This window comes from Mytilus edulis, chromosome 9, assembly GCF_963676685.1.
Source record: "Mytilus edulis chromosome 9, xbMytEdul2.2, whole genome shotgun sequence".
NCBI classification, from domain to species: domain Eukaryota; kingdom Metazoa; phylum Mollusca; class Bivalvia; order Mytilida; family Mytilidae; genus Mytilus; species Mytilus edulis.
The window spans coordinates 5977200-6004367 of NC_092352.1; the positions used below are offsets into that span (position 1 = coordinate 5977200).

The 27168-nt window shown below is 33.8% G+C and overlaps 2 protein-coding genes across 54 annotated transcripts in view; one reads left to right on the forward strand and one right to left on the reverse strand.

The window, feature by feature from the left end:
• Positions 1–2415, forward strand: part of LOC139489457 (uncharacterized) — a 169084-nt gene extending 166669 nt beyond the window's left edge. For all 50 annotated transcript variants that reach the window (XM_071275819.1, XM_071275804.1, XM_071275807.1 and 47 more), the window contains one exon: positions 1142–2415. In XM_071275819.1, coding sequence (XP_071131920.1) covers positions 1142–1340 — 199 coding nt within the window. In that variant the 3' untranslated portion in view covers positions 1341–2415. The remainder of the gene's footprint in view (positions 1–1141) is intronic.
• Positions 2416–7398: 4983 nt separating this feature from the next.
• The window catches only part of LOC139489460 (uncharacterized), a 43944-nt gene continuing 24174 nt past the window's right edge, over positions 7399–27168 (reverse strand). For 3 of the 4 annotated variants that reach the window (XM_071275848.1, XM_071275846.1, XM_071275847.1), the window contains 6 exons: positions 17887–26647; positions 16594–16644; positions 12185–14295; positions 10033–10116; positions 8727–8810; positions 7399–7781 (listed from right to left, as the gene is read on the reverse strand). In XM_071275848.1, coding sequence (XP_071131949.1) covers positions 7738–7781; positions 8727–8810; positions 10033–10116; positions 12185–14295; positions 16594–16644; positions 17887–26636 — 11124 coding nt within the window. In that variant the 5' untranslated portion in view covers positions 26637–26647 and the 3' untranslated portion in view covers positions 7399–7737. The remainder of the gene's footprint in view (positions 7782–8726; positions 8811–10032; positions 10117–12184; positions 14296–16593; positions 16645–17886; positions 26648–27168) is intronic. The other variant, XM_071275849.1, reaches the window with a different exon arrangement.

The window sequence follows — 27168 nt, forward strand, 5'->3', positions numbered from 1 at the left end:
ATCCAAACTTGGCCACAATCATCTTTGGGGTTTCTTGTTTAAAAAATGTGTCCGGTGACCTGGCCATCAAACCAAGATGGCCGCCACTGCTAAAAATAGAACATAGGGGTAAAATGCAGTTTTTGGCTTATAACTCAAAAACCAAATAATTTAGAGAAAATCTGACATGAAGTAAAATTGTTAATCAGGTCAAGATCTATCTGCCCTGAAATTTTCAGATGAATTGGACAACCTGTTTTTGGGTTGCGGCCCCTGAATTGGTAATTTTAAGGACATTTTGCTGTTTTTGGTTATTATATTGAATATTATTATAGATATAGGTAAACTATAAACAGCAATAATTTTCAGCAAAGTAAGATCTACAAATAAGTCAACATGAACGAAATGGTCAATTGACCCCTGTAGGAGTTATTGAACTTTGTAGTCAATTTTCAATCTGCTTCCTTTGTTTAATATTCACATAGACCAAGGTGAGCGACACAGGCTCTTTAGAGCCTCTAGTTTTACTTCTCAGTAACCCCAACATTTGCAATTTTAAATTTACATTTTTTTATCGTAAGCTACCGTTAAATTCACTGTTGACATGTTGTAACCAAGGAGCCGCCATGTTGACTTGCTGAAATTAGTAAATGTGCGAATAATGCAATAGAACAGAAAACAAGCAACACCTACCTCAATACTTTATTTTAATGCAATTGTATCCGAGTTGAGAAGGTAAACGCAATAGAAAAACCTTCAGCTTTGACGTTTTCATTCGTTTGACGTCATGTTTTGAAATGACGTTAATGCGCCAAAATCATTACCAGAATTTCGCGGAATTTTAATTTATTTTGTTTTTGTCCATTTTTCTGTTCTCTAAATGTGTAAATTCTTTTTGTTATGCGTCAGAATCAGAATAAATGTTCTGTAGGGTTTTTATTCAATTGTAATTGTTGACACAGCGAAATCCACAACCGTTTACACATAGGTTACAATACATGTGGATTTACGTGGGAGGCATATGTAAACAGCCATTTATGTACATCTTGGAGTCTGCGCTAAGTATAGATATATGGAGAATTTTATCACGGTGTTGTTTACAAGGCGAAAGAAGCACGTCATATTAGAATGTCCCATATATCCTCAATGTTTATGTTTTCAGAATGGTAATGACAAAACAGATTCATACAACCACTGTACTAAAAGATGGACAAGAACAGACCACTGTACACGAGGAAACAAATGTACAAGAAGACGACACTCCCAATGTCCTACGCGAGAGCATGCAAGGGATTATTGACCAGTTTATGGAGCAGCCACCAAACAAGGAAAAACCAACATCACATGAAACTGAAATCTAAGGAACTCTTACCAAAGTCGGAATTCTCCAAGATTTGTTTTTAACTTTGAGGCCCAATAAGGGATCGTATTACATTTTATCTTTTTGTTTTTTCATCCAAATGTTGAGAAACAATTTATCATTTAATCACAAAGATATACTAGGTACTCAGTTACACAAATTGCTTCATAAAGGATTTATAAACAGTGAAAGTTGGAATGCTTAATCATTGTAATCATTGTAATCAGTGTTTAGAAGGGCATAATCAGTAAAATCATTCTCTTGTGTCAAATATATACCACTCTCCTGATTTGTAAATGTATTTGCATGTCAAATATAGATCTGAACTTTTATTGTCATATATTTATAATTCATTAGAGGGTATACAACTATTCATAGTATTGAGGTGCTGTATTAATGATAGCTTAGAGATGTTAATTTGGAAATGTGCATGTAATAAATATTTCTAAAAACTAGGTGTGTGTGTGCACTTTGAATTGACCAATAGATGTCATTGTTATATGGAGGTTGTATCCCCTCAACTTTCGCTTTTGTTATTAGTATGTCATGTTTTAGCATAGGTTTATTATTATTAGTAATGTTAATTTTATAAAAAATCATGTAAACTATTACATATTTTTATTGCCTTAACTTTTAGCTAAGTTATTTGTTTTGCTTAACATAAGATTGATTATCAATCGAACTGGTCTTTCGAGTTAAGCTATTAAGTAGATAATTAACCAGTCAGAAATTCACATGCATTTGATAGTTCTTGCCATTTAAAGCTTTTATATTTGCCTAACCATACTGTCTTGTATTCAGATCATAGTAATACTCCTTCTGTTTCGTAGTTCTGATTTTTTTGTTATTTTGCTTTTTTATACAAAATGAAGGATATATTAGGTGTAGATTGCATTTTTATTTTTCAATGGATAAAAATCTATCTGGCATTAAGTTTGAAATAATCCATAGCTTTTTTGCTAATTGTCTTTTCATTGTATTTCAAGAATCAAAATAAGAACCATCAGAAATGTTGTTTTGTAAAACTGAATCGTGATTGGTGAATTATTGTTTAAATAAATAGCTTAAAAGTGTTATTTGTTTTCAGTATTCCTTTTGCCATCTTTTATGTGTCAATCCTCTAACAATGTTTTTGTCCGGAACATAAATGGAAAACAATATCAGGGATACAAAATGAATTGCACGTCAGTTTAAGTTTCAAGTATTGGTATACTGTGGATTCATTTTTATTTGTTTGATACCAACATTTGTGGATTTCGTAAGAACAGGTGAACCACGAAATTAAATGTTCAAGGAAAAACAAATTTTCTATAGGCTTGTGCAGACCTCTGCAAAACCACAAAATTAAACCCTCACGACAAGCATGTTTTCCTTAATCCACAAAAAATTGATAACCACAAAAGTCATTAAGCAAAACAAAAATATAACACAACTTATGTCACCTGTGACTGAGGAAAATAAACCTCAGTGATGAATTACTGAGACATGAACATGGTATATATCTGTCCCTCTTAATTTGATCTTTAAGTCTCATAATATATAAAAGAAGATGTGGTATGATAGCCCAATGAGACAACTCTCCACATTAATTAATAACTATAGGTCTTGATCAACAAATCTAACATATTTAAAGTTTTATAAGGAAGAGCAAGACAGTAAAATCAAATTAAAACATGGAGTGGAGCTTTTATTAGACCTGAACACTCTGCAAATAACATTAAAACATGGAGTGGAGCTTTTATTAGACCTGAACACTCTGCAAATAACATTAAAACATGGAGTGGAGCTTTTATTAGACCTGAACACTCTGCAAATAACATTAAAACATGGAGTGGAGCTTTTATTAGACCTGAACACTCTGCAAATAACATTAAAACATGGAGTGGAGCTTTTATTACACCTGAACACTCTGTAAATAACATTAAAACATGGAGTGGAGCTTTTATTAGACCTGAACACTCTACAAATAACATTAAAACATGGAATGGAGCTTTTATTACACCTGAACACTCTGCAAATAACATTAAAACATGGAGTGGAGCTTTTATTACACCTGAACACTCTGTAAATAACAGGCTTATCATTTGTTACGCCAGACATGCATTTCTCCTACATAATTCTTGACAGTGGCGCTTGAAAAAAGTTTAAAGTCCAGATCAAATACAAATTTGAAGAGAAGAATGGAGAACCAAAACATCAGATGAATCTTGCCAGACAGACATGCACTCCTTCTGATCATTCTATACACCAAATATAGATGACCAATTACTTATTTTATCTGAGAAAGACCAAACCATAAAAATGAGAAGAAACTTACCAGACAAACATGTACCTTACAACCATTCTATTCACCAAATATAGTTAACTTATTACTAGTTAAAATGAAGTAAAGATCAGGCAGACATGTTCTATACACAAAATATAATAGACCTATTGCTTTTACCTTTAATAGAATCTTGACCGTGAAAACTGAACATTTACCAATGAACTATGAAAATGAGGTCAAGGTCAGATAAACCCTGCCAGACAGACATGTACACCTTATATTCATTATTTACACCAAATTTATGTGACATATTACATTCATCAATGAGGTAGCTAGCCTATTGCTAACATACCCTGAAAAATGGACGTCATCATGAAAACTTTACCTTGATCAATGATCAGTGAAATGAGGCCAAGATCAGGTGGACCACTCTGAAGACTATGCAAACCTTAGAAGGATCCCATATACCAAGTATAAGTATCCTTTTAATCAGATTAAGTGAGAAATTCAACTGACAAATAAACTGTTTTTTAAACAGCCATTGAACAATGAAAATGAGGTTAAGGACAATGGTCATTTAAAAGAAAGTTCGTAACATAAAGGGATCTGTATAAAAGGTATGAGGCATCCAGGTGGCCTACCTTCTGAAATATAAAGCTTGAGGCAAACTGTTCTCCCTGCCCAAGATTTTGTCCTAGATAAGACAAGTGAACCTATAGCGTATAGATAAGAATAAAAGTCACACGTGAAAACTTAACATAGAATAATGCACTATAAAAATGACGTTAAAGTCAAATAAATGTTCATCTTAAAATAATTCCACACTAAATCTAGTTGACTTATTGCATATAGAATATTAAAAAAGAGACCACAACACAATGACTTCACTTTAACCAATGAACCACAAAAATGAGGTCAAGGTCAGATGACAACTGCCAGTTGGACATGTACACTTACAATCATTCCATACACCAAATATATTGTACCTATGGCTTATATTATCTGAGATATGGACTTGACCACGAAAACTTAACAAATCATCTATGAAATTAGGTCTGTCAGTTGAAAACTGTCTTGATAGACATGACCTTGCAAGGTACACACATGCTAAACATAGTTATCCTTTTACTCAAATTAAGAGAGAAATAAAAGTAGTTATTGAACCATGAAAATGAGGTCTAGGACAATGGACATATGACAGACGAAAAAGACATAACATAAGTTCTCTACATACAAAGTATGAAGCAACAAGGTCTTCCACCTTCTAAAATGTAAAGCTTTAAAGAAATAAGCTAACACCGCAAGATCACTATCCCTATGTCAAGTTATCTGAGATTGTAGGTTATAGATATAACACTTATAGGGGTCACCAAATTTGGTAAGTCAAATTTATTGTACTGTACAGAAATGTTTTTAAAAACAAATACGTTGTAAATGAAAAAAATTGCTAACAAAGAGCAAAATAGTATAACAAGAACTCAATTGAAAGCTAGTTGTAAGCTGAGTTTCATATAAGCTTAATTCCATCCATATGTCTGCCAGTCCAGCAAATCAGTTTTGGTTTATTGTTTAATCATGCCAAGTTACAGATCATGTTCAAATTCTGTCCTGGCTGACAATTTTATGCAGTTATGTTCCAGGTAATTTTGCTCTTTGTTAGCAATTTGTGTTTTTTAGCCAATCTAAAACGTAAACCCCCATTCAATTGATTTGCACAATTTGTTTTTATGCTGTGCTGTTACACCAATGACCATTGTCCTAAGTTAGGAGAGGGTTGAACACAGCATGTTTTACCCTGCTATATTACCTTGATGTGCCTACTGAAAGTCAGGAACATGTTGACTAGTGGCTAGGTTTCTTTCTGCCATCATTGTTTTTCAATTCATGCTTCTAGCTGAAACATGGCCATTAGTTTTCTCTTTTAAATAGTTTTACATTTTCTTATTCTGAAACATAACATAGATTACTGTATGGTATTGGGGGTTTTTCATTGTTGAAGATCATGTGGTATACCTATAGTATACATCCTTATTGTTGAAGATCATGTGGTATACCTATAGTATACATCCTTATTGTTGAAGATCATGTGGTATACCTATAGTATACATCCTTATTGTTGAAGATCATGTGGTATACCTATAGTATACATCCTTATTGTTGAAGATCATGTGGTATACCTATAGTATACATCCTTATTGTTGAAGATCATGTGGTATACCTATAGTATACATCCTTATTGTTGAAGATCATGTGGTATACCTATAGTATACATCCTTATTGTTGAAGATCATGTGGTATACCTATAGTATACATCCTTATTGTTGAAGATCATGTGGTATACCTATAGTATACATCCTTATTGTTGTGTTAAAGTCAGTGGTTGTCTCATTGGAAATCACATCACATCTCATTCTTTTCAGTTAGAATACAATTTGGTGGTTTTTTTCTTGCTGGAATAAAATTCTCCACATTATATAGAGATACTTGTATAACTACATCTAAATGAGATCACTATGTTGAAAATGGCAACAAAAATAATAACAACAAAAATTTAATAACAGTTTATGTGAACACTTTTGAGATTCTGATTCAACACAAAATCATTTGGCACACAATGTTTCTCTAGTAAGTACACTTTGGCACTTAAAATTATTCATTTTATTCTTTATACAGTTCTAATTCATCTAATATTTACACATAATATCAAAACTAATATCATATGGTAATATGTGTAGTCCTCTTATTTCCTTTAAATATGGTAATGACCTCGGTCAAAACAGAAATAACTCTTATTACTACAACTACATGTACCATGCTGAAGTCATAATTGAACAATATTATTGAATTCTTATTTGGTTATTACGTCCTCAAATGTTTTCAAACTGGTAACACACCCTCATTACTTAAAATCAAATGAAAAACTGTCATGAAAACATTGAAATGTAAAAATTATTTAAATCAAATTTAACTTCTGAACATACTTCTTGGTTTAAGATTGTGTAAAGACCACAGGTTAGAGATTGTGTAAAGACCACAGGTTTCATAACAAATAAATGAATATAAATCAGCAGTTGATATCAGTAAAATAAAACATGATTAAATCTTGGTATAAATAAATACAAACCTGAGCAATGACATTGGTAAATCATATTTCATGTTACGGACATACTATCAAATATAACAGTACAGTTAATGAAGACAGCAGTTCAAACGAACAAAAACTGTTCATAATTGAATAGCAAATATAAAAGTATTAAAAGACAATAAATGCAGTAGTATAATTATATGAACACAGATTGTGGGTTTTTTGGTTTCAATAGCATGATGAAAAGTGACTATATAAATATAAACAAGTGGTACTCAAATGCTTTCATGAGGGGTAGTCCAAGAAAAAATGTATAACAACATGGGTTGGACCAAACATCTTTTTTTATTGTGATCGTACAAGTGTTATAGATACATATGTTACTGGTTCTTATCTGTCTTGTTAACATAGGTATTATACAGTTTATTACCATCTATCTGTCTAGTTAACATAGGTATTATACAGTTTATTACAATTTAACACTACTCATACATTTTTCCCTGGAATAGCACTTGTTACATATTGCAAGCAACAGAGGAAAATTTTCTATTGAAGGAAAATCGATTCAGATAAAAATAATGTCAAATAAAAATAGTCAAAAGACAAATTCTATAGTTCGTAAAGGGGAGATAAACAAATTGATTGAATGATAATGTTAAAATTTTCAATGGTTATATGAGTAAATATAATGCTGCAATATAGTGTGAATTCACATGGTTTCATAAAATGTTCTCTACAATATTACTATGAATAATGGACTGATACTGTTGCTGCCTTACAAGTTATGAAAATATAAACATTTGTTAGATAAAAACAATTTTTTAAGCCCTATATAAAATATTAAGCAAGGAGTTATTTCCCCTTGATACTAAGAGTTATCTCCACCTTAACAACAAATAAAGTACATGTACCAGAGAGAATTATCATTGCACTAAAATGCTGTCATATATACAATTATTTACATTTATTTACACTTATTAAATTTGGCACTATTTCATGTGATGGATTTCTAATGAAGGGACTCCTTTAGTAACATCAAGGAAAGGGTCATGACTTTTTATGAAGACAGTCCATTATTGATCCAAACTGGGCTGAAAATATAAAAAGTAGGAATAAATAAACTAGTTATGTTTGTTTATACAGAAATGAGCAATATACAATTGCATCTATAAAACAAATTAGCAACACAAAGTACATTTATTGGATACATAAAGTTTACACACTGATGTTGATATTATGCTTGTCATCTTCTAGCAATAAAGGGAGTAAAATTAATCCAAAACACAACATAACAGAGAGGAAGCCAAGAATGTTATACATGTGTAGTAGAAAAGGGAGTCAAAGATCAAATATCAATGACTCACCACTAAAGGTTCATCTATATAGTCACCAAAAAGGGGCAAAAGATACCAGAGCGACAGTCAAACTCACAGATCAAAAATAAACTGACAAAGCCATGACTTAAAACTAACAGGCAAACAGACAAATAATAGTACACAAGACACAACAGAGAAAACAAAAGACTTAGCAACACGAAACCAACCAAAAACTTGGGGTGATATCAGGTGCTCTGGACAATCTTTTAACAGGTAAAATATGCAAAGTTTGTAAGTCATTCAACCATGAATGGGGGAACAAGGCTGAATGAGATGTTCCTATTATACTAAATATCATTGACTTGAACATAAGTGGTTAATCTTAATCTTAATATGACATTATCACAGTCTTTAAAAAGTTTGATGCCAATGGAACCAGCTTGTAATAATTTTAACTCAGCAACTTCTTGAAGGGAGATAAAAATGATTGAAAATGGATAAAAGGACAGACTATAGGATCCTTATAACTTTCGCTAGTATACATTTAATATCATAAAATCATAGTATAGTCAGTTACAATGATAGAAGTTTGAAGTTAACTGCATGTTCAAAAAAATGTTTCTGCACTTTAGTTCGGTTGTTGTCTCTGACATATTCTTCATTTTCATTCTCAATTTTATTGTCATTCATCTAATAGCCATATGATATTGGTATTCTTACTTTCTAATTGCTCCAGTTTCTGTTGAGCATTTACATGACTAGCTTTCTCTGTTTCCAACTCTTTCTCCAACTGTTCATAATTTTCTGAAAAATAAAAGATGTTAATTAAAATCTAATTATTTATATTTATATATTATAATACAAGATTTTTTTACTAAAATACTTGAGTGTTATCTAATAAATATATTTTTCATAAGATTTACAACCAAAAAAAAAATGTTACTTACTGAAAAATCATTTTATCAACAAAGCAATTAAGGAAGGCAGAGAATAGAACTAGACCAAATTTTACCAGACTAAATCATACAGGATGGCCATTGGCTTTTACTTTAATATAGTATGTTTAATACCTGTATGATTAAGTCGTCCTAAATAATCTCTGATAGTGACAATAGGTTATGCCATTCATCTCAAGAAAGTATTATCAATACTGGTATTTTAATGGTGCCAAAGTTCATTAAACAAGAATGTGTCCACAGTACTTGGATGCCGCATCCGTACTATCATTTTCTATAATCAGTGGACCTTGAAAATTGGGGTAAAGACTCTAATTTGGTATTAAAATTAGAAAGATCTTATCATAGGAAACATGTGTACTAAGTGCCGAATTGATTGGACTCCAACTTCATCAAAAGCTACCTTGACCAAATACTTTAACCAAAAACGTTAACCTGAAGCGGGACAGACAGACGGACAAACAAATGGATGGACGGATGAATGGATGCACAGACCAGAAAACATAATGCCCATAAATTGGGCATAAAAAAACAAGCTCTATTGCTGTATTCAGTTAAATAATTTTTTTTTACTTTTAATCGAAAATTTTGAAATATTCAAAGTTGACATATACATCTATACTACTAAAGGAAAAGACTGATTTTATTGAGTTGCAACTTCTCTCTAACATACAAAGTTGTAAATATTTGTGATATGACTTATAAATGTATTTTTTTGTACTTCCTTTTGTCTTTAAAACAATCATTTTTTTCCAAAATTTTGAGAAAAAAAACGCTTCACCACATGCTCAATTGAAGTACTGCCTGTGGAATTTAAAAACTTTGTTTCAACACTTGCCCAATTGTATTGCAATTTTGCAGCATCTTCTTGTACAATCTTAATAAAGTTTCACAATGCAGCGACACTTAAGAAAGTAACAGTTACCTAATGTTCATTCATGGCAACATATCAAATGCTTTCAATTTTGAAATGTGAGAAAAAAAAATTGCAACATCTATTCTGTTACAGAATTGAAAAAAATTAAAAACATTGCCAAATTATTTGAGAATTTTCAGTATAATTTTCTTACCTTTATCTTTCTTCATAAGTTCCATCATTTTATTCATAGCCTGAAGTTGTATTTCCTGTCCAAACCGGAAGGCTTTTATGATATCTGAAAAAAAGATGTCAGTTCAAACTATAATTGTCATCCTACAGTACAGTTGTTTTCTATATTATCAACAAGAGTGCACACTCTAAATTGTCTTGCCTTCTTTACTAATCATTGATATTATGCTGATAGTCCTAAATATAAAGCTTTATTACAACTCATATAAACTAAACATTAACCAAGATAACTAAAAATTGACCAATGAACCATGAAAATGAGGTCAAGGTCAAATGAATAATGCCAGGCAGGTATGTGCAGCTAACAATTCTTCCATACAACAAATATAGTTGACCTATTGCTTAATAGTTTAAGAAAAACAGACCAAAATACAAAAACTTAATACTGAACAATGAACCTTAAAAATGAGGTCACGGTCAAATAAAACCTGTGCAACTGACATATATAAAGATCATAAAATATTTCCATACACCAAATATAGTTGACCTATGGAATATAGTTTTAGATGAAAAGATAAAAACTTAAAAACTTAACTTTGACTACTGAACTATGAAAATAAGGTCACTGTCAAATGACATCTGCCCGCTAGACATATACACCTTACAATCATTCCATACAACAAATATAGTAGACCTCTTGCATAAAGTATGAGAAACACAGATCAAAACACAAAAACTCCACTATAACCACTGAACCATAAAAATGAGGTCAAGTTCAGATGACACCTGCCAGTTGGACATGTACACCTTACAGTCCTTCCATACACTGAATATACTAGACCTATTGCTTTAAGTATCCAAGATATGGACTTGACCACCAAAACTAAACCTTGTTCACTGATCCATGAAATGAGGTCGAGCTCAAGTGAAAACTGTCTGACAGACATGAGGACCTTGCAAGGTACGCACATACCAAATATAGTTATCCTTTTACTTATAATAAGAGAGAATTTAACATTAAAAAAATTTGAACTTTTTTTTCAAGTGGTCACTGAACCATGAAAATGAGGTCAAGGACATTGGACATGTGACTGACGGAAACTTCGTAACATGAGGCATCTATATACAAAGTATGAAGCATCCAGGTCTTCCACCTTCTAAAATATAAAGCTTTAAAGAAGTGAGCTAACGCCGCAACCGCCGGATGACTATCCCTATGTCGAGCTTTCTGCAACAAAAGTTGCAGGCTCGACAATAAAATTTGGTTGAGGTAAACTTAAGTTAGAGAACAGAAATAAAAATTCAGCTTTTTTTTCCCCAATTGTAAGGTGCATACCTCTAAAACAGTTAATAATTATCAAAGGTACCAGGATTATAATTTAGTACGCCAGACACGCGTTTCATCTACATAAGACTCATCAGTGACGCTCATATCAAAATATTTATTAAGCCAAACAAGAACAAAGTTGAAGAGCATTGTTGAACCAAAATTCCAAAAAGTTGTGCCAAAAACCACTAAGGTAATCTATGGCTGGGATAAGAAAATCCTTTGTTTTTTTAAAAATTCAAAGTTTTGTAAACAGGAAATTTATAAAATGACCACATTATTGATATTCATGTTAGCACCAAAGTGTTGACTACTGGGCCGATGATACCCTCAGGATCAAAACATCCACCAGCAGTGGCATCAACCCAGTGGTGTAAATAGTTATCAAAGGTACCAGGATTATAATTTAGTACGCCAGACGCCCGTTTCGTCTACATAAGACTCATCAGTGACACTCAAATCAAAATATTTATTAAGCCAAACAAGTACAAGGTTGAAGAGCATTGTTGAACCAAAATTCCAAAAAGTTGTGCCAAATACATCTAAGGTAATCTATGCTTGGGATAAGAAAATCCTTAGTTTTTCGAAAAATTCAAAGTTTTGTAAACAGGAAATTTATAAAAGTGACATCCCCAAAATTCAAACTTGATCTGTGTTTTGTGGAAATAAGCATTGTGTATAAGTTTCATAATATTTGGTTGAGGCAAACTAAAGTTAGAGAAAAGAAACCAAACTTTGGGAAGTACATACATACATAGATACGTATGTACAGACGAACAAGAGTAAAACTTAATGTCCCCTTCGCTATGACTCGGGCATTAAAACAAAACTATATATGTATATTTACCTTCTGGTCTCTGGAAATTAAGTTGTCTCATAAAGTTTTGTCCTTCACTTGACCTTGATGGAGTAGTAACTGATGCTGTATTCCCTGATGCTAAAGATGACTTTAGTTCTAGTGTGGACGATGTGTTAGCAACCTCTGATGTTGTTGGTGTTTCAGTAAGTTCTGAAGTGGATTGGGTTTTTGCAAGCCCTGATGTGGATGGTGGGGTAGATAACCCTGATTTAGACGGTGACACAGCTAACTCTGATATGAATGGTGAGGCAACTAGCCCTGACTTTGATGGTGTGACGAATTGTCTTGATGTGGATGGTGAGGCGACTAGCCCTGATGTGGATGATGTTGCCACCTGTCCTGACATGGATGGGGAGGCCACTAACCCTGATGTTGAAGGTGACGCCTCTAACCCTGATGTGGACAGTGTGGTTTCTAGCTGTTTTGTAGGTGGTGTGGCACTTAGTCCTGATGTGGATAGAGTTGATTTTTGTAAAGACAAATTATCATCAGTCGGAATTCCTATACTGCATTCTTTATTCTGTTGACCATCATCTTCCTGAGAAGTTGTGCTTAATTTCCTCCTTACTTTAGGAATGTCAGAATCAAAAAATTTTCTTCGTTTAGCACTCAATGATGATTGTTTTCCATTACTGTAGAAAGCTGGATTCTGTCCATCAGCACTTGGTGATGATTGTCTGTCATTACTGTAGAAAGCTGGATTTTGTCCATTAGCACTTGGTGATGATTGTCTGTCATTACTGGAGAAAGATGAACTTTGTCCATTAATACCTGATAAATCAGGAGTAGTTCTACAACTTGGAGGAGTTTTATTCCTGTTGGAGTCTACTGATATACTCCTGTTAGAAACATCATTAGCCAATAATGGACTGGAGTTTTCTATGTTTGATGAAGATCTATTTTTCTGTGAAGGTGTCCTTGTCATGCTTTGATGAGCATCACTAAATACTGACTGTTGGTTTGTATTCCCATCTGTGCGCTGTGGTAAATTAGACACAGAACAAGAAGATGTATCTGAACACACCATTTGTCTTAACAAAGGACTTGTCTTATTTACATTCACTCTACTTTCCTGTCTAGGTAAAGTGGATCTGTTTTCTCCAGCTACATTATCAGTCTGCCTTTCATAAACTGCATTACTATTGTACAGATAATTCATTTGACTATTGACCATTGGCTGTGAAGCCTGAACAGACTGCTGCATTGTGGGTACATGCATATTTGTCCTATTAATTGGCTGACTTCCTGTTTGAAGTGTATGGTAATTACCAACGACCTGTGATGGTTGTCTAGATGGTTGAAATGTAGATTGACTAGTTCCAATTTGTGATGATTGTCCAGTTGGTTGAAACATTGGTTGATTGGCATATGAAGATGGAATAACTAGGGGATATGTTGGTTGATTTGTAACCTCATTTTGACTTGTTGGTTGAAATGTTGGTTGGTATGGGTTGGAGGAAATAACATAGGTTGTTGTATGGTGAGGTGCTCTTTGATTAGTGTCCGGTATGTTGTGTGGGATAATACCTCTGTTAGAACTAGGATTAATATTGGACAATGGATTTGCTATAACCCCACCTTGATGAGTATTCTGTTGTTGGTAGGCAGGTAAGTTACCTAAATGCTGACCGGTTGGTATCTGATGTGTTGCCTGATTCTGGTATTGCCTTGCAGTATTAACTGACTTCTGGTAAGTTGGAATTTGAGGTGCTACCGGATAAGGATAATGCCCTGCAGTATTGTTTGACTGCTGAGAAACAGGCATCTGTTGTGCTGGTTGATACTGCCTATCTTTATTGCCCAACTGCTGGCAGACTTGCTGTGCTGGCTGATATTGCCTATCTTTATTGCCCGACTGCTGGCAGCTAGATACCTGATGTGCTGGCTGATATTGTCTATCTTTATTGCCCGACTGCTGACAGACTTGCTGACCTGCCTGATATTGCCCAGCTGTATACTGGTTCTGATTAACCACAATGTGTACAGGATGGACATTGTGTTGTGTATTTTGATTGGAGTTGATTTCTTTCCAATGTTTCTTTGCCAGTTTAGATGCTTTATCATCTTGTTGTGATGTATTCTCTCCACAGTAAAGGGATCTATCAAAAACAAATGAATAACTGTTAAAACATATACCAGACCTTGCATAAACAAAAATTACTGCCCTTAAATAAGAACATACACAAGAATCTGAAAAAAACAACAGCAAATATATGAGTGTTAAAAGACCTGATTACTTAATTAGTACTTTGAGTTTCTTATATTCAAATGCAATAATTAATTCAGTGTAGATTTCACAGAGAAACATCATTAAATGAGCAGGAAGACATGGTTTTGTACTTTCCTGATGCAGCAATTTTTTTTAACAACTCAAAATTGATTCTCATAAAGGTGTTCTAAATACTATACATTCATATAAAATTATTTTCAGAGTTTGTTAAAGGATATCTACTCAATAGGTTATAATTATGACCTGATGAAAAAAATGTGTGAGATTGTTTCCTGATCTCTCACTGCAACAAAAACCATTAAATTCTTGAGAGATCATTAACTGTTAGTGTGCATCATGTATAACCATTGAAATTTTGTAAAGATAAGCATTTACATACTTAAACATATGTATTTTGTTTTCTATAAAAGTATCCTTATCATGAAAACATACTTATGTCTCATTCTAGTATGTGTATATTCTGCTTTGGATTACAGTTGTTTAAATTTATGATTTAATTGAATTGATAGTTGTATAGATTCTTATACTAAAGTTACAACTCTTGCCATTATAGTTAATAGTGCAGTGAGTACATTTATTATCTAATGTTAAATAATAACATGAATAAGTAGTGTCTGAAGCAGGCTTGTGTTAGCTGATGTGTCTGGTGAAGATTTACAAATTATATCAAATAGTTAAAACTAGCATATCAAAAACTGAAGATGTGCCGACTGAAATATCAAAATGAGACTTAAAACTGTTTATATTCTTGGGAATTAGGGATACATGTAGTCATGGTAACTGAAGGACTATGTATTCATTATTTTTCATTTGAAACCAACATTTGTGCATATCGTGGATAAAGAAAAGACAAGATCTTAAAGGTCGAACGAAGTGCAAATTTACCAAAGACTTGTATGCACACTTTGGCAAAACCATGAAATCAAATATCCATGAAAATACAGTTTTTTTTGTAGCCTAAAAAATAAATAAATCCACAGTAACCAAATGTAACTGCCTACTTCCATACAGAAATGATACCCCCCTCCCCCACCCCCTCCCACAAACAAAAAATAAATAAATCCACAGTTACCAAATAAAACTGCCTACTTCCATACAGAAATGATACCCCTCCCTCCCACAAACAACTGCATACTTCCATACAGAAATTATACCCCCCTCCCACAAACAACTGCCTACTTCCATACAGAAATGATACCTCCCCTCCCCCTCCCCCTCCCACAAACTGCCTACTTCTATACAGAAATGATACCCACCTCCTCCACCCCCTCCCACAAACAACTGCCTACTTCCATACAGAAATGATACGCCCTCCCCCCTCCCCACCCACTAACAACTGCCTACTTCCATACAGAAATGATACCCCCCTCCCACAAAAAAAATAAAATAAATCCACAGTAACCAAATGCAACTGCCTACTTCGATACAGAAATGACCCCCCCCCCCCCCCCCCCCCAACCAAAAATTAAATAAAGAATAGAAATCTTCTGATAAATCTTCTTACTGTCAACAACAAATCAAAGTTGTGGAAGTCAATATCACATTAGTCTCAGGTCTTTTTAGATGAACATTTATAAAGTATATATGTAAAAAAAAACATATACTGATGGTGATAAACAAAATGCTAAATGCTCTGTTATATACTGTTAAAGAAATATTTAAAAATGGAAATATGTATGTTCCATGCTTAATTTTATCTTCTAAAAGCATTTTTTGAGTAGTATAAATGCATCACTGTAAAATAAATGATATACTATTATATGATTATTGGCAATGTATAATTGTATAATGTGATGAATGTTTTATATATAAATTTATTTTTTTACTATTTATAACTTTTTAAAAGAACACCTAGCTTACAGATTTTAAAAATTTCTGTAAAAGACATGCATTATATAAATCTAAAAATTCATATGGGCATGTTTGTATACCATTATTTATTCACAGCAGGATAAAGAGAATGTATGCATATATTGTCCATGCTTAATCAGTTGTTTTATTTTTTAATCAGCAGAACACAAAATTGGGGCTGACTGATAGATATACTGGGTGTTCTTTTTTATCTGTATTTTAGCTCATACAAATTGTTAGATTAATACAAAATAATAGTGTGTTCATGTTAGAAAAATATGTGGTCAACATTTGTTTTAAATGAAACATTATATACCTCAAAACCTTGGCTGGGATGTCGTCTATGTTTTGAATTTTCTTGTTTTTGCTATAACAGAAACAATCAGTTGACAATGTCTGATAGTTCATACTCTATAATAAACTTGGGAATACAAAATGTTTGCATGCATCTAAATATTATTTAACAAGAATGTGTCCAAAGTACACGTATGCCCCACTTGCACTATCCATTTCCATGTTCCATGGACTTTAAAAATTGGGTAATAATCTAATTTGGCATTTAAATTAGAAAGATTATACTATAGGGAGCATATGTACTAAGTTTCAAGTTGATTGGATTTCAATTTCATCAAAAACTACCTTGACCAAAAACTTTAACCTGAAACTCCCTTTTTCATTTTCTATGTTTAGTGAACCGTGAAATTTGGGTCAAAAGTAATTTGGCTTTAAAATTAGAAAGATCATATCATAAACAACAAGTGTACTAAGTTTCAAGTTGATTGGACTTCAGCTTCCTCAAAAACTACCTTGACCAAAAACTTTAACCTGAACGGACGCAGAGACGAACGAACGCACAAACAGAGCCACAGACCAGAAAACATAATGCCCCTCTACTATCATAGGTGGGGCATAAAAATAGTGTTGTTTTTGTTTTTTATAGAGATACCTCTGAGTTCTGCAAACTACATGCGTTGAATAAGGTATCTCCGAAGGGTTTTGTTGTGGACTTATGTCCCACTGGGAAGGATAAGTAAGTAAAGGGTTTTAAGTTCATGTCTTAAAATCAATTGATATTATAATTTTTTTCCCTCCAAAATTCAAAATATATATAATGTTCATGACTTCAATATCTTTTTTTGTTGATTTTGTACTATTGATAATATTTTCTGTTTTCTGTCTGCTTTATTATTGCCAATAACAGAAAAATGGCTAAAAATCATAATTCAAGGGCAAAAACTCTTTAAAAAAGTGTACCGACAATTTTGTCTTTGCTGACCAATTTATACATTTTTTCTTGATATTCTTTTTAGCTGTTTACATTTTTTTTTCTAAAGTTTTGCAAAAAATTGTTTCCTATTTTGATTTTTCGTAATTTTCGTTTTTTCCATTCAGTTTGATGTCCTTAACTTGCATTTTTTTAATTTATTTTTAGATATTTCCAATTTTTTTTTCTCAATAAACATTTGAGACATAAGAGTTTGCCCTTAAGTCAATGATAGTAGGATGAGATGTTTACCAAAGAAAATAAACAAATGGTATGATAGTAAGTGATAAAACTTTCTGCACAGAGCATAGGACATGACTATTTACACACACAAGTATATAATACCTTAAATGTTTCTCCATCTGGAAGACATAGTACATGAGTTTCCACAGGACTTGGCTTGATCCTTGTAATTGTTCTCTAGGGATCGGCTGATTCTGTAATGATCTGTCTGACACATTCTTCCATTGTACACTACACACATGTCTCATGAACCTATATGGCGAATAGTCCCCGTTACATGTCAAACATTTTACACAACGTAATAAAACATCACACAGTTTTTTGGGGATGAATTCTCCAAATGTGTTCCTACTAGTTCCGTCTAACAGAATCTTCATGTGAGTAAAACAGATTGGTTTGAAATGTGAAAACTCGTAATTTCCATTGTTTGTTAGCCGTCTTGAAAATAAAAGCATACTATAAATCAGCCTCCTTGTTGGTTCCGCCATTTCAAAAGTACTTTGTTGTGATTGTTGCATGACTTGCACATCATCGTTTTCATTACTATTAGTTCTTTGTAAAGCCGGAGGAAACAGTAGGCTGCCACACACTTGCTTCCTTTGATTTTTTCCTGGTTTTGTTGACTTTGTTTGTCTACTGTGATGTTTGATAGAATCATACATATTCTCTGCTGACGATGGTCGGTCTTGTTCACTATTAACTTCATTATTTTCTGTTGATTGAGGTAGATCTAAAGTAGCACTATCATTTTTGTTAGAAGTTGGTTGTTCTGTTGTATGAGATCCTTCAGTTGAACTTGAATTTTCTACTACAGTTTCATTTTCCTTTGTAGTTTGTTCACTATCTACTGCTGCTGCTGAATCATGATTGTGAGAAATAACTTTCTTCACTTTATTTTTGAATGCCTGTATTTGTTCAGGGTATTTGTCAAATCTTAGATTAGTTAACCGATCCAAGTGACTGTCTTCTTCAGTTGATTTCTCTTCTGCAGAACCTATAACCTTTTCACTGCCTCCTTCCTGATCCTGGATGCCTTTCTTTGATTTATCATTAGACTCAGTTTCCTCTATGATAGGAGTTGCTTCATACTTAAAGTCAGGATTATCACTGACAAAGAACATATCACAGTACGTGTCATCTAACTGTGGAGATTCAGGCTGACTACTGGGCACTATACTACTGTTTCCTGAAGTATCATTGCCAGCTTTTGTCTGCGAGAAGATTTCAGGATTTTTCTTAAAATATTCATCGAGTTCTGGTAGTACTGGAGGTTGTTTAAACTCATCATCTTCTTCCTCTCCTTCATTGGTACCTTCCTCTTTGATATGAGGTGTGGCTGGTGTCCACGGACTTTGTGGCACACCTTTTATGTACCACATAATTTGTATATCATCATCGTCCTCATCAAAATCGCCGTCACTGTATTCTTCCAAGTCATGTTCTAAGTTTTCTGATTCCAATTTATTCTGATGATCCTGAGAATAGTCGATTGTTTCTTTAGATGATTCCATGTCGGATGTATTATGAGCATAGATCAAAGTTTCATCATTGTCAATACATTTTGACCCATCATCACTCAATGACGAGCTGTCTTTGGTTGTAGATGGAGCCTTACAATTCTCTTCCACTTGTACATTTTCTGACATGTCATTCAGAGACTCAGCTTTCTGCACACCATCTGACATGTCATTCGCAGACTCTGTGTTGTGCATACTTTTTGACATGTCATTCCCAGGCTCTGTGTTAAGTACACTTTCTGACCTTTCGTTCCCATACTTTGCATTGTGCATATCTTCTAACATTTTGTTCTCCGACTCTACATTGTGCACAATTTCTGACATGTCATTCCCAGACTCTATGTTGTGCATACTTTTAGTTGTAGAGTCAACAGTTGACAATTCTTTCAATAATTCCACGGTTTCTGTGGTACCTTCACTATTCTCTTTATCATTTGAGAGAGAAATGTTTGTCTGCTCTGCTTCAACTGAACTTCCGCCGGATAATTTACTGTCAGACTGCTCTGTATCAATAACAAGTTTATCACAACTGCTATCAAGTTCACTCTCATCTGTTGTAGAATTATTTGTCTCCATCGGAACAAATGATGCAGTTAAACTGTCTTTACGTGTACCTTTGTGGATCAATGAAGGCATGGTCACTACTACAAGCTTAGATTGATCATTGTTTTTCTCACTATCTTTTTTGGTAGTTTTATCGTACTTTCTCAATGGTGAACTGTTCATTATCATATCTATATTATCCAAAGACGGTGTAACAGGTCGTTCATTCATATTTTTTACATATTCCAAAAGCTCTTCTTCATCTTCTGATGAGTTTTGTTCAGGTTCATCAAAATTCACATTTCCACAAACAGAGATAATCTTCAGTCCACAACTGTCTCCCTCTCCACAATTATCTTCAACAACTTTTTGAGCATTTGCTGCATCATTCTTATTGTTACCAACCATGTCATTTTCTATGTTTGTATCTGTTTCTAGTGTTACTCCTTGATTGTTGTTAGAAGTTCCAGTGCGCAAAGTAGTATCTTGACCTTTTTTGGCAATTGGTTTATCTGTTTTTCCACTCACTTTTGAATCTGTACAAACTGATGCTTTTGCTTTCGGCAAAGATGTGTTAGTCTGTTTTCTCTTTATTGTTTTTCCTTCAAATTTCCTAAGATCTTTCCATAGTGATTTTTTCTGTTTTAGTGATGGACTATTATTTTGGGTTTTCACTTTACCTACAGATGTAACACCAGAACTTTTGTATTTGTTTTCAGAAGGAAGCTTTTTGTGTTTTTCTGATTGTTTCAGAGGCATAATTTTATCGCTCATTTTCCAGTCTTTCAGAATATTAGCTTTTGCCGATTTGCCTCGATTATCTGAAACTCTAGGTGGTAAATGGTGACGAACGAATCCCGATCCTGATGATTTGTTCCTGTTTGTCAGCAGCATTGGTCTGACAGGTGATTTCATAGACACACATTTAACGACTTTTGAAGATATCGTCAATTGTTCACTCGCCTTAGTCACATGTTCAGATTTATTTGACAATTCTTTCACATTCTGCATTTTTCTCTCTGATTTATGCACTGTTTTTAATTTCTGATCTGAGGTATCGTTTATATGATTTGAACTATCTTTATCCTTTTCGTGTGACACAGTACTATCACAATGTTTTGATGTAAGCGACAGATTTGAACGTTTACCCTCTTTCATTTCAACATTTCTTTCAGGATTTAACATTTCCAGTAGTTTCTGTTTTTTGGAATTGATTTCCATTTTTTCAAAAGTTCCATCTGAATCTTTGGTGGATTTCAATGCTGTAATAGATTTTGAAGCAATGGGTTGTGGAGTGTCAACAAAAACAGAATTCAATTCACTGATTGTTTTTGTCTCTGACAGCTTTACAGCATCGACAAAAGCTGATTTCTGTTGGCTTTCCTTTGTTTTATCACCAATTGTGAGATGACTATTTTTCTCTAATGTGTCCAAACTAACATTACTATCAATTGTGTTGATTTGATCTGGGCTTTTATCACTTGTGGTAATTTGATGGAGGCTGATGTCAACATTGTTTGTATTCTCTACTAAACTGCCACAGTTTTTAACATTCAACAGTTCTGCTGTTTCAGTTGCTTCCTCTGTTACAACTTCCAACTGTTCATAATGACAAGGTAATAGTTCTTCTGTAGTACAGACTTCAACTTCCTCAACAATAGATGAAGACGGCAAAATTTTGTCTGAGGTGCCTGAGACTAGGTCTGTTTCCTGAGATTTGTCCCCAGTCGGACAAATGGTTTCTGTATAATTGTCTTCAGGAGAAACATCTCCTGTCTTATTGTTGAGTTGACAACTTCCCTCGGTCTTTTCAGAGTTCTCCTCAAATGATGTTTGTACAATGACCTCCTCTGATACGTCAAGACAATTTACCTCCATGTCCCTCAAGAGTTCATCCTCATCTATCTCCTCTGCACCTAGAGAACTTGTGGTCATATTATGACTTTTCTGATCAATGTCTATTTCTCCAATTTTACTAGTTGTTAATGAGTTTTCTAAACTGACCTCAACATTTTGAACATTTTCTAGTCTTTCTAATTCATCAGCACTTAAGCTTACGGTGTTTAAGTCTACGTTTTCAATAATTCCAAAACACTCAAAACTTTCATCTGTGCTAACAGTAGTCTCTGCGTTGTATTCATCAGCACAGCTTTTATCAGAACACTCCATTGTACATGGGTTTTCGTCGTCAACATTTTTCTGATTGTCTTCATTGTTGTCCACTGAACTTTCAACATAACAATCAATATGATTGTGATTGTTTTGTTTGCCCTTCTTATTGATCATAAAAGAACCTGTTTCATTGTGAACATCCCGATGTTTGTTCCCTACTTTACACATTTCTCCGCTCATCAATACGTTACAATCAATATTTTCAGAAACTTCATTTGTTTTAGGTGTTATAACAGTTTTATCCTTAGACCCTGTCAACTTGTTTTTACAATTGTCTATATTTGTTGATTTTATCTTTGTATTGTCATTTTGTGCTTTTTCTTTCCTTGTTTGATGTTCTTTCTCCACAGACTGTCTTTCTCCCTCCTTCACACCACACGCAGAGGAACTTTTACTTTTGTCTTGACTATTACGTCTAATTTTCTCCCCTTGTTTTGGTTTGTGTTGTTTCAACGATTTGTGTTCTATAGATTTACTGTTATCTTTCCTGTCATGAGTTTTTGCCGATCGGTGAATATCTATGTTCAAATCCATTCCAGTCTTATCCTTCTGATTTTTCATTTCTTTATTTTTCTCTTTGTTTGTTTGTTGTTGCCTTTCACATAACTCATTTTCCTTTTGCTTTTCAGAATCTCTTTTTTCATTTTGATTGGTTGTTTCTTCAGTTTGTATACCAGTTCCTAATTTGACTGTTTTTGTCTTTGCTGGGTCTAACCTTTTTACAACATTATTTGTTTGACTGAGTTTTTTCTTCATCTTATGGAAAAGGTTTTCTGGAATATTATTTGTGCTACCTTTTCCCGATTCATTTGACTTTCCTTCACAGGATTTATCTTTCTTTGGAGTATTTATAAACGGTAAATCTTCCAATCCAGTTCTAATTTTACGTCCAAATAACGAGTGAACAGGAGGTGATGTAATATCGGATGTGTCAAAACTAGAAGTCATTTTAGAATTATCACACGTTTCAGATTTGTCAATTGTTTTTGATTTTTCATGTATAGATGTTACTTTCAGTCTAGTAGGTGTGGAATTGACATCATTTTTCTTAAGTAATGATGCCTCATTTAATTTTTCACAGGATGAAACCACTTTTGATTTGTCGTCTGATGATGATGACGGTGGTTTTGAATTTTGGTGCATCTCTTCTTTTCTCCTTTTGTGTTCTTTTTTCAAAGTCTTTTTTTCATTGTTCAAATTATTAGACTTTTCAAGCAGAACTTTTGTTTCTGGATCTTTATCAATAGATTGATGATGGCCATGTTTTGCTTTTAGAGCTTTCTTATCAGAATTTATCTTTTTAATCTCTGACAGTCTTAATGGACTTCTTGACCTTTTCTCTGACTTTTTCTTGTGAACAATTTTATCAAAAATGTTTTGGTTTGTGTCTGCTTCTTCCTCAATGTCTACCATCTCTTTATCAGCACTGACGTCTTTTGAATGCAGATCTGATGAATGTTTTGATTTTTCACCGGAGGTTCCCTCATGCCAGCTATCAACTACCATCAAGCTGTTAGCACTACAATCTGATTCAGACAATGTCTCAGACATGATCATACATTTGCTTGGTGTCTCGTTACTCCCTGAAGTATGACGTTTCTTTTCTTTTGACCCGCTTAATGTTTTTGGGTTCAGTACAGGTGATAAAAATAAATCTTTTTCACATGACATTGTTTTTCCAATGGTAACTGGTGTTGATGTCAATTTATCTTTAGCGAATGAATTAGTTTTTGGACTAGTTGGCACATTTCTATGGTTTATGTTTGGATTAAGCACCAAACTTTTCTTCTTTTCTGTCTCTTGCATCATTTTTTCACATGATGACTTCTCACTTTTGTCTTTTGATTTTGATGTTTGTTCCTTCGATTTAATTTTGAGACCTGAAGAATGCTTTTTCTCTTTACTTGATTTTGAAGATTGACTTGTTTGATTTTTCTGTTCACCTGATATTAACAATCCGCCCTTTCCTTCTGATGACTTAGATTTAGTAACTGAATGTGATGTTGTTTTTGATAACCCTGTCGTACGAGAACATGTGATCTCAGATGGATTTGAATTCTGACTGTTTTTATGGCTTGGTTTCTCTGTATTCTCCGTAACATTAGAAGATTTGTTGTTTTTATTTCCAGTAAGATTGTCTGATTTTGCATCTCTGTTTTCAGAAACTTTATTTGATTTCCTGACACGATGAACATTGTTATTATTATCACCACTGGATGATTTTGATGTCACAGTAATTTTTAAGTTCAATTTAGCTTCAGATTTTTTACTCTGGTCTCTTTCTTCCTTGTTTTCTGATTGTTCATAAAAGTTTGCAAAGGGAGTATAAATATGATGTCCGTCACTTTGAACTTCTTGATATTTCAATGAAGTTGATGGTGATGCTATTTCTGATGTGTCCTGAAGGGATGATTCAGCATTGTATGATTTATCATTGATATCAGTTTTTGGCGTATGACTCTGTGATGTATTTATATCACTCTTTTTGGCAGCATTAACACTACTGTCATTCTCTGGCAATTCCTTTGACGAATTCAAAAGATTAGAGTTGTTTCTCATAAACCAGTCTATAACAGAGTCTATTTTTTCCTTGTCTGGTATGTTTGGGTGAATTTGATCAGGTGGATTATGACAGATTTGAGGTGTTTCTGAGAGATTGTGCTGATTTGAAGATAAACAATGATAGTCATGAACAAAACTGTCTCTGCTTGCTGGTGTCGGCAGCAATGGTTGACGAGAGTTTAATTTTTTCACCAATGTCTTTGATCTAGATATGTTTGTAAAGTAAGGTACATTATCTCCAGCCTCATCAGGTTGTACATACCTCCTTGGTTTGTCTGTCTGTACATCACTATGCATGGTAGTGTCAATGTTATTACAATGCATAGGATACAAGTCGTTTGAATATTTATAATTTGATTCACGATTTGATATCTGATCATGACAGAACAGTTGATTAGTCTCTGACACACTTTGTAGTTGATTTGTAAAAGCTTCGATTTGATTAGTTGAAGGTTCATATTCATTTTCAATGGAACAAGAATTCTGTCTTCTATGAAAGTTAAACAATTTTCCACCATCCACAGTATCTTCTTTGCTATGAACCCTCTCACTGTGCTGAACATTTTGTTTTCCTTCATTTGTCTGGTTGATTGTTTTTCCATCCTTTTTATCATTGTACCGTTCTTCTTCCTTAATATCAGTAAAAGATCTTTTGCCGTCTGCAGTGATACGACCTTGACAGACTTTGGATATACCTTTGGCAATATTCATTACATTTGATGTTCTAGATTTGGTATTTTTGAAGCTGTTGTCAAACACGGCAGTGTTATCTGATGTTTCAGTTTTGGTATTTTTAAAGCAGTTGTCCAACATGGCTGCATCATTTGATGTAGTAGAGGATGAAGTTGTATCAGAGGATTTGTTAGGGACTCTATAGAAATGATAGCGATCATTCCTTTTGTGAAGGCATTCTATGTCCACAGATGTTAATACATAGTTCTCCATCCTATTCCTATTTCGTAATTCCTTCCTTTTGTTAACACCAGTATATTCCTTTTTTATAGGTCTGCCTTTTTCACCAAATCTGATTTCTCGCAATCCTTCTTCTACAAAATGTTGAACATTACTGTGTTCTCTTTCCGATTCCCTCTGGGACCATATCAAATTTCTTCTTTTATTGTCCCTTCTATCATTTTCTTCTTTTATCATATCATTTTCTAGAGGAGAACTATTATGTCTTTTTTTAGATGACCAATCATTTGACATGTTCATTAGTTTGTCATTCATGTTCGGCGAATATTTACATTCACTTTCTATGGGAAGTCCATTTTCTCGTAACTCTGCAGACCTCCGCCTATTTTCAAATTGGGGTTCATCACTTTTATGACGATCTCTACTGTTTTTAGAACGATCCCTTTTGTTACCATGGTGATTTCTATTGTTTTTGTGGTGACTATCCTTATGATGCTCAGTATTGTCTCTTGAGATATTTAATTGTCTAGTTTCTTCTCTATTGTAACATTTCTGAGTCCTACCACTACTATTGCGTCTTGGTGACCGACTACGGATTCTGTCTCTGGATCGACTCCTATATTTATCTTGACCTCGATGGGTATGATGTGACCTTTCTTGGCTAAGAGTCCTATGTGACCTTTCACGGCTATTAGTCCTATTTGACCTTCCTCTACTTTTACTTCTCCTTGATGAGGTTGGAGATTTTTCTCTACTTGGTCTGTATGACCTAGAATATGACCTTTCTTTTGAATCTCTTGAACTTTCTTTTGAATCTTTTGACCTTTCTTTTGAATCTCTTGACCTTTCTAGACTGGAATTTGGAGATCTATTTTCCTGTTCATGTTCATTCTCTAATGATTTTCTGTTTTTTCTTGTGTTGGCTTGAAAGGTGCCTCTGAATGGCTTTCCTCTTCCCCAGAAACTCCTGCCACGCCAATATCCTTGATGAAATGAACGTCCTCTTCCATGTTGATGGTATGGTCTAGAGTTCAGAATATAGTTGTCTGATGGTTTGTCAGATTTGTCTTCATCTTCTGGTGTCAGATATTGGCCTTCATCGTCTGGTGTCAGATATTGGCCATCTTCATATTCCTCCAAACTCATGTTCTGTCACACTGGAAATACAAAACAGAAACTCATGTTAAATCATAAAACATATTAACACCAGGTGCTCCGCAGGGCGCAGCTTTATACGACCCCAGTGGTTGAACCCTGAACAGTTGGGGCAAATTTGGTCACAATATTCAAGCTTGATTCTGTCTGAATTTGGATTGTGATAAAATTTTTGACATAATTTAGGTTTTTGTCACAAAATTAATGTGGTCAAAGATCTAACAAATCTATTGCACAATACTTTGCAATTGAAGATTTCTTCTTGAAACTTTTCAAAATTTGAAATTTGAAAATTTTTGAAAAAAAAGGAAGCCCTTCAAAACTCGTAAACAAAAAATCCCCCCCCCCCCCCACTTTTTGAAACCCCCTTGGAGCAATAACTCTTAAACTCAATTCCCTGCTTTCCATTGCAGTATTGAACCTTGTAGTACAATTTCAGAGAGATCCATACAATTACACATGAGTTATTGTCTTGAAACTAGAAAAATGCTTGTTTTGACCCCTTTTTGGCCCTTAATTCCTA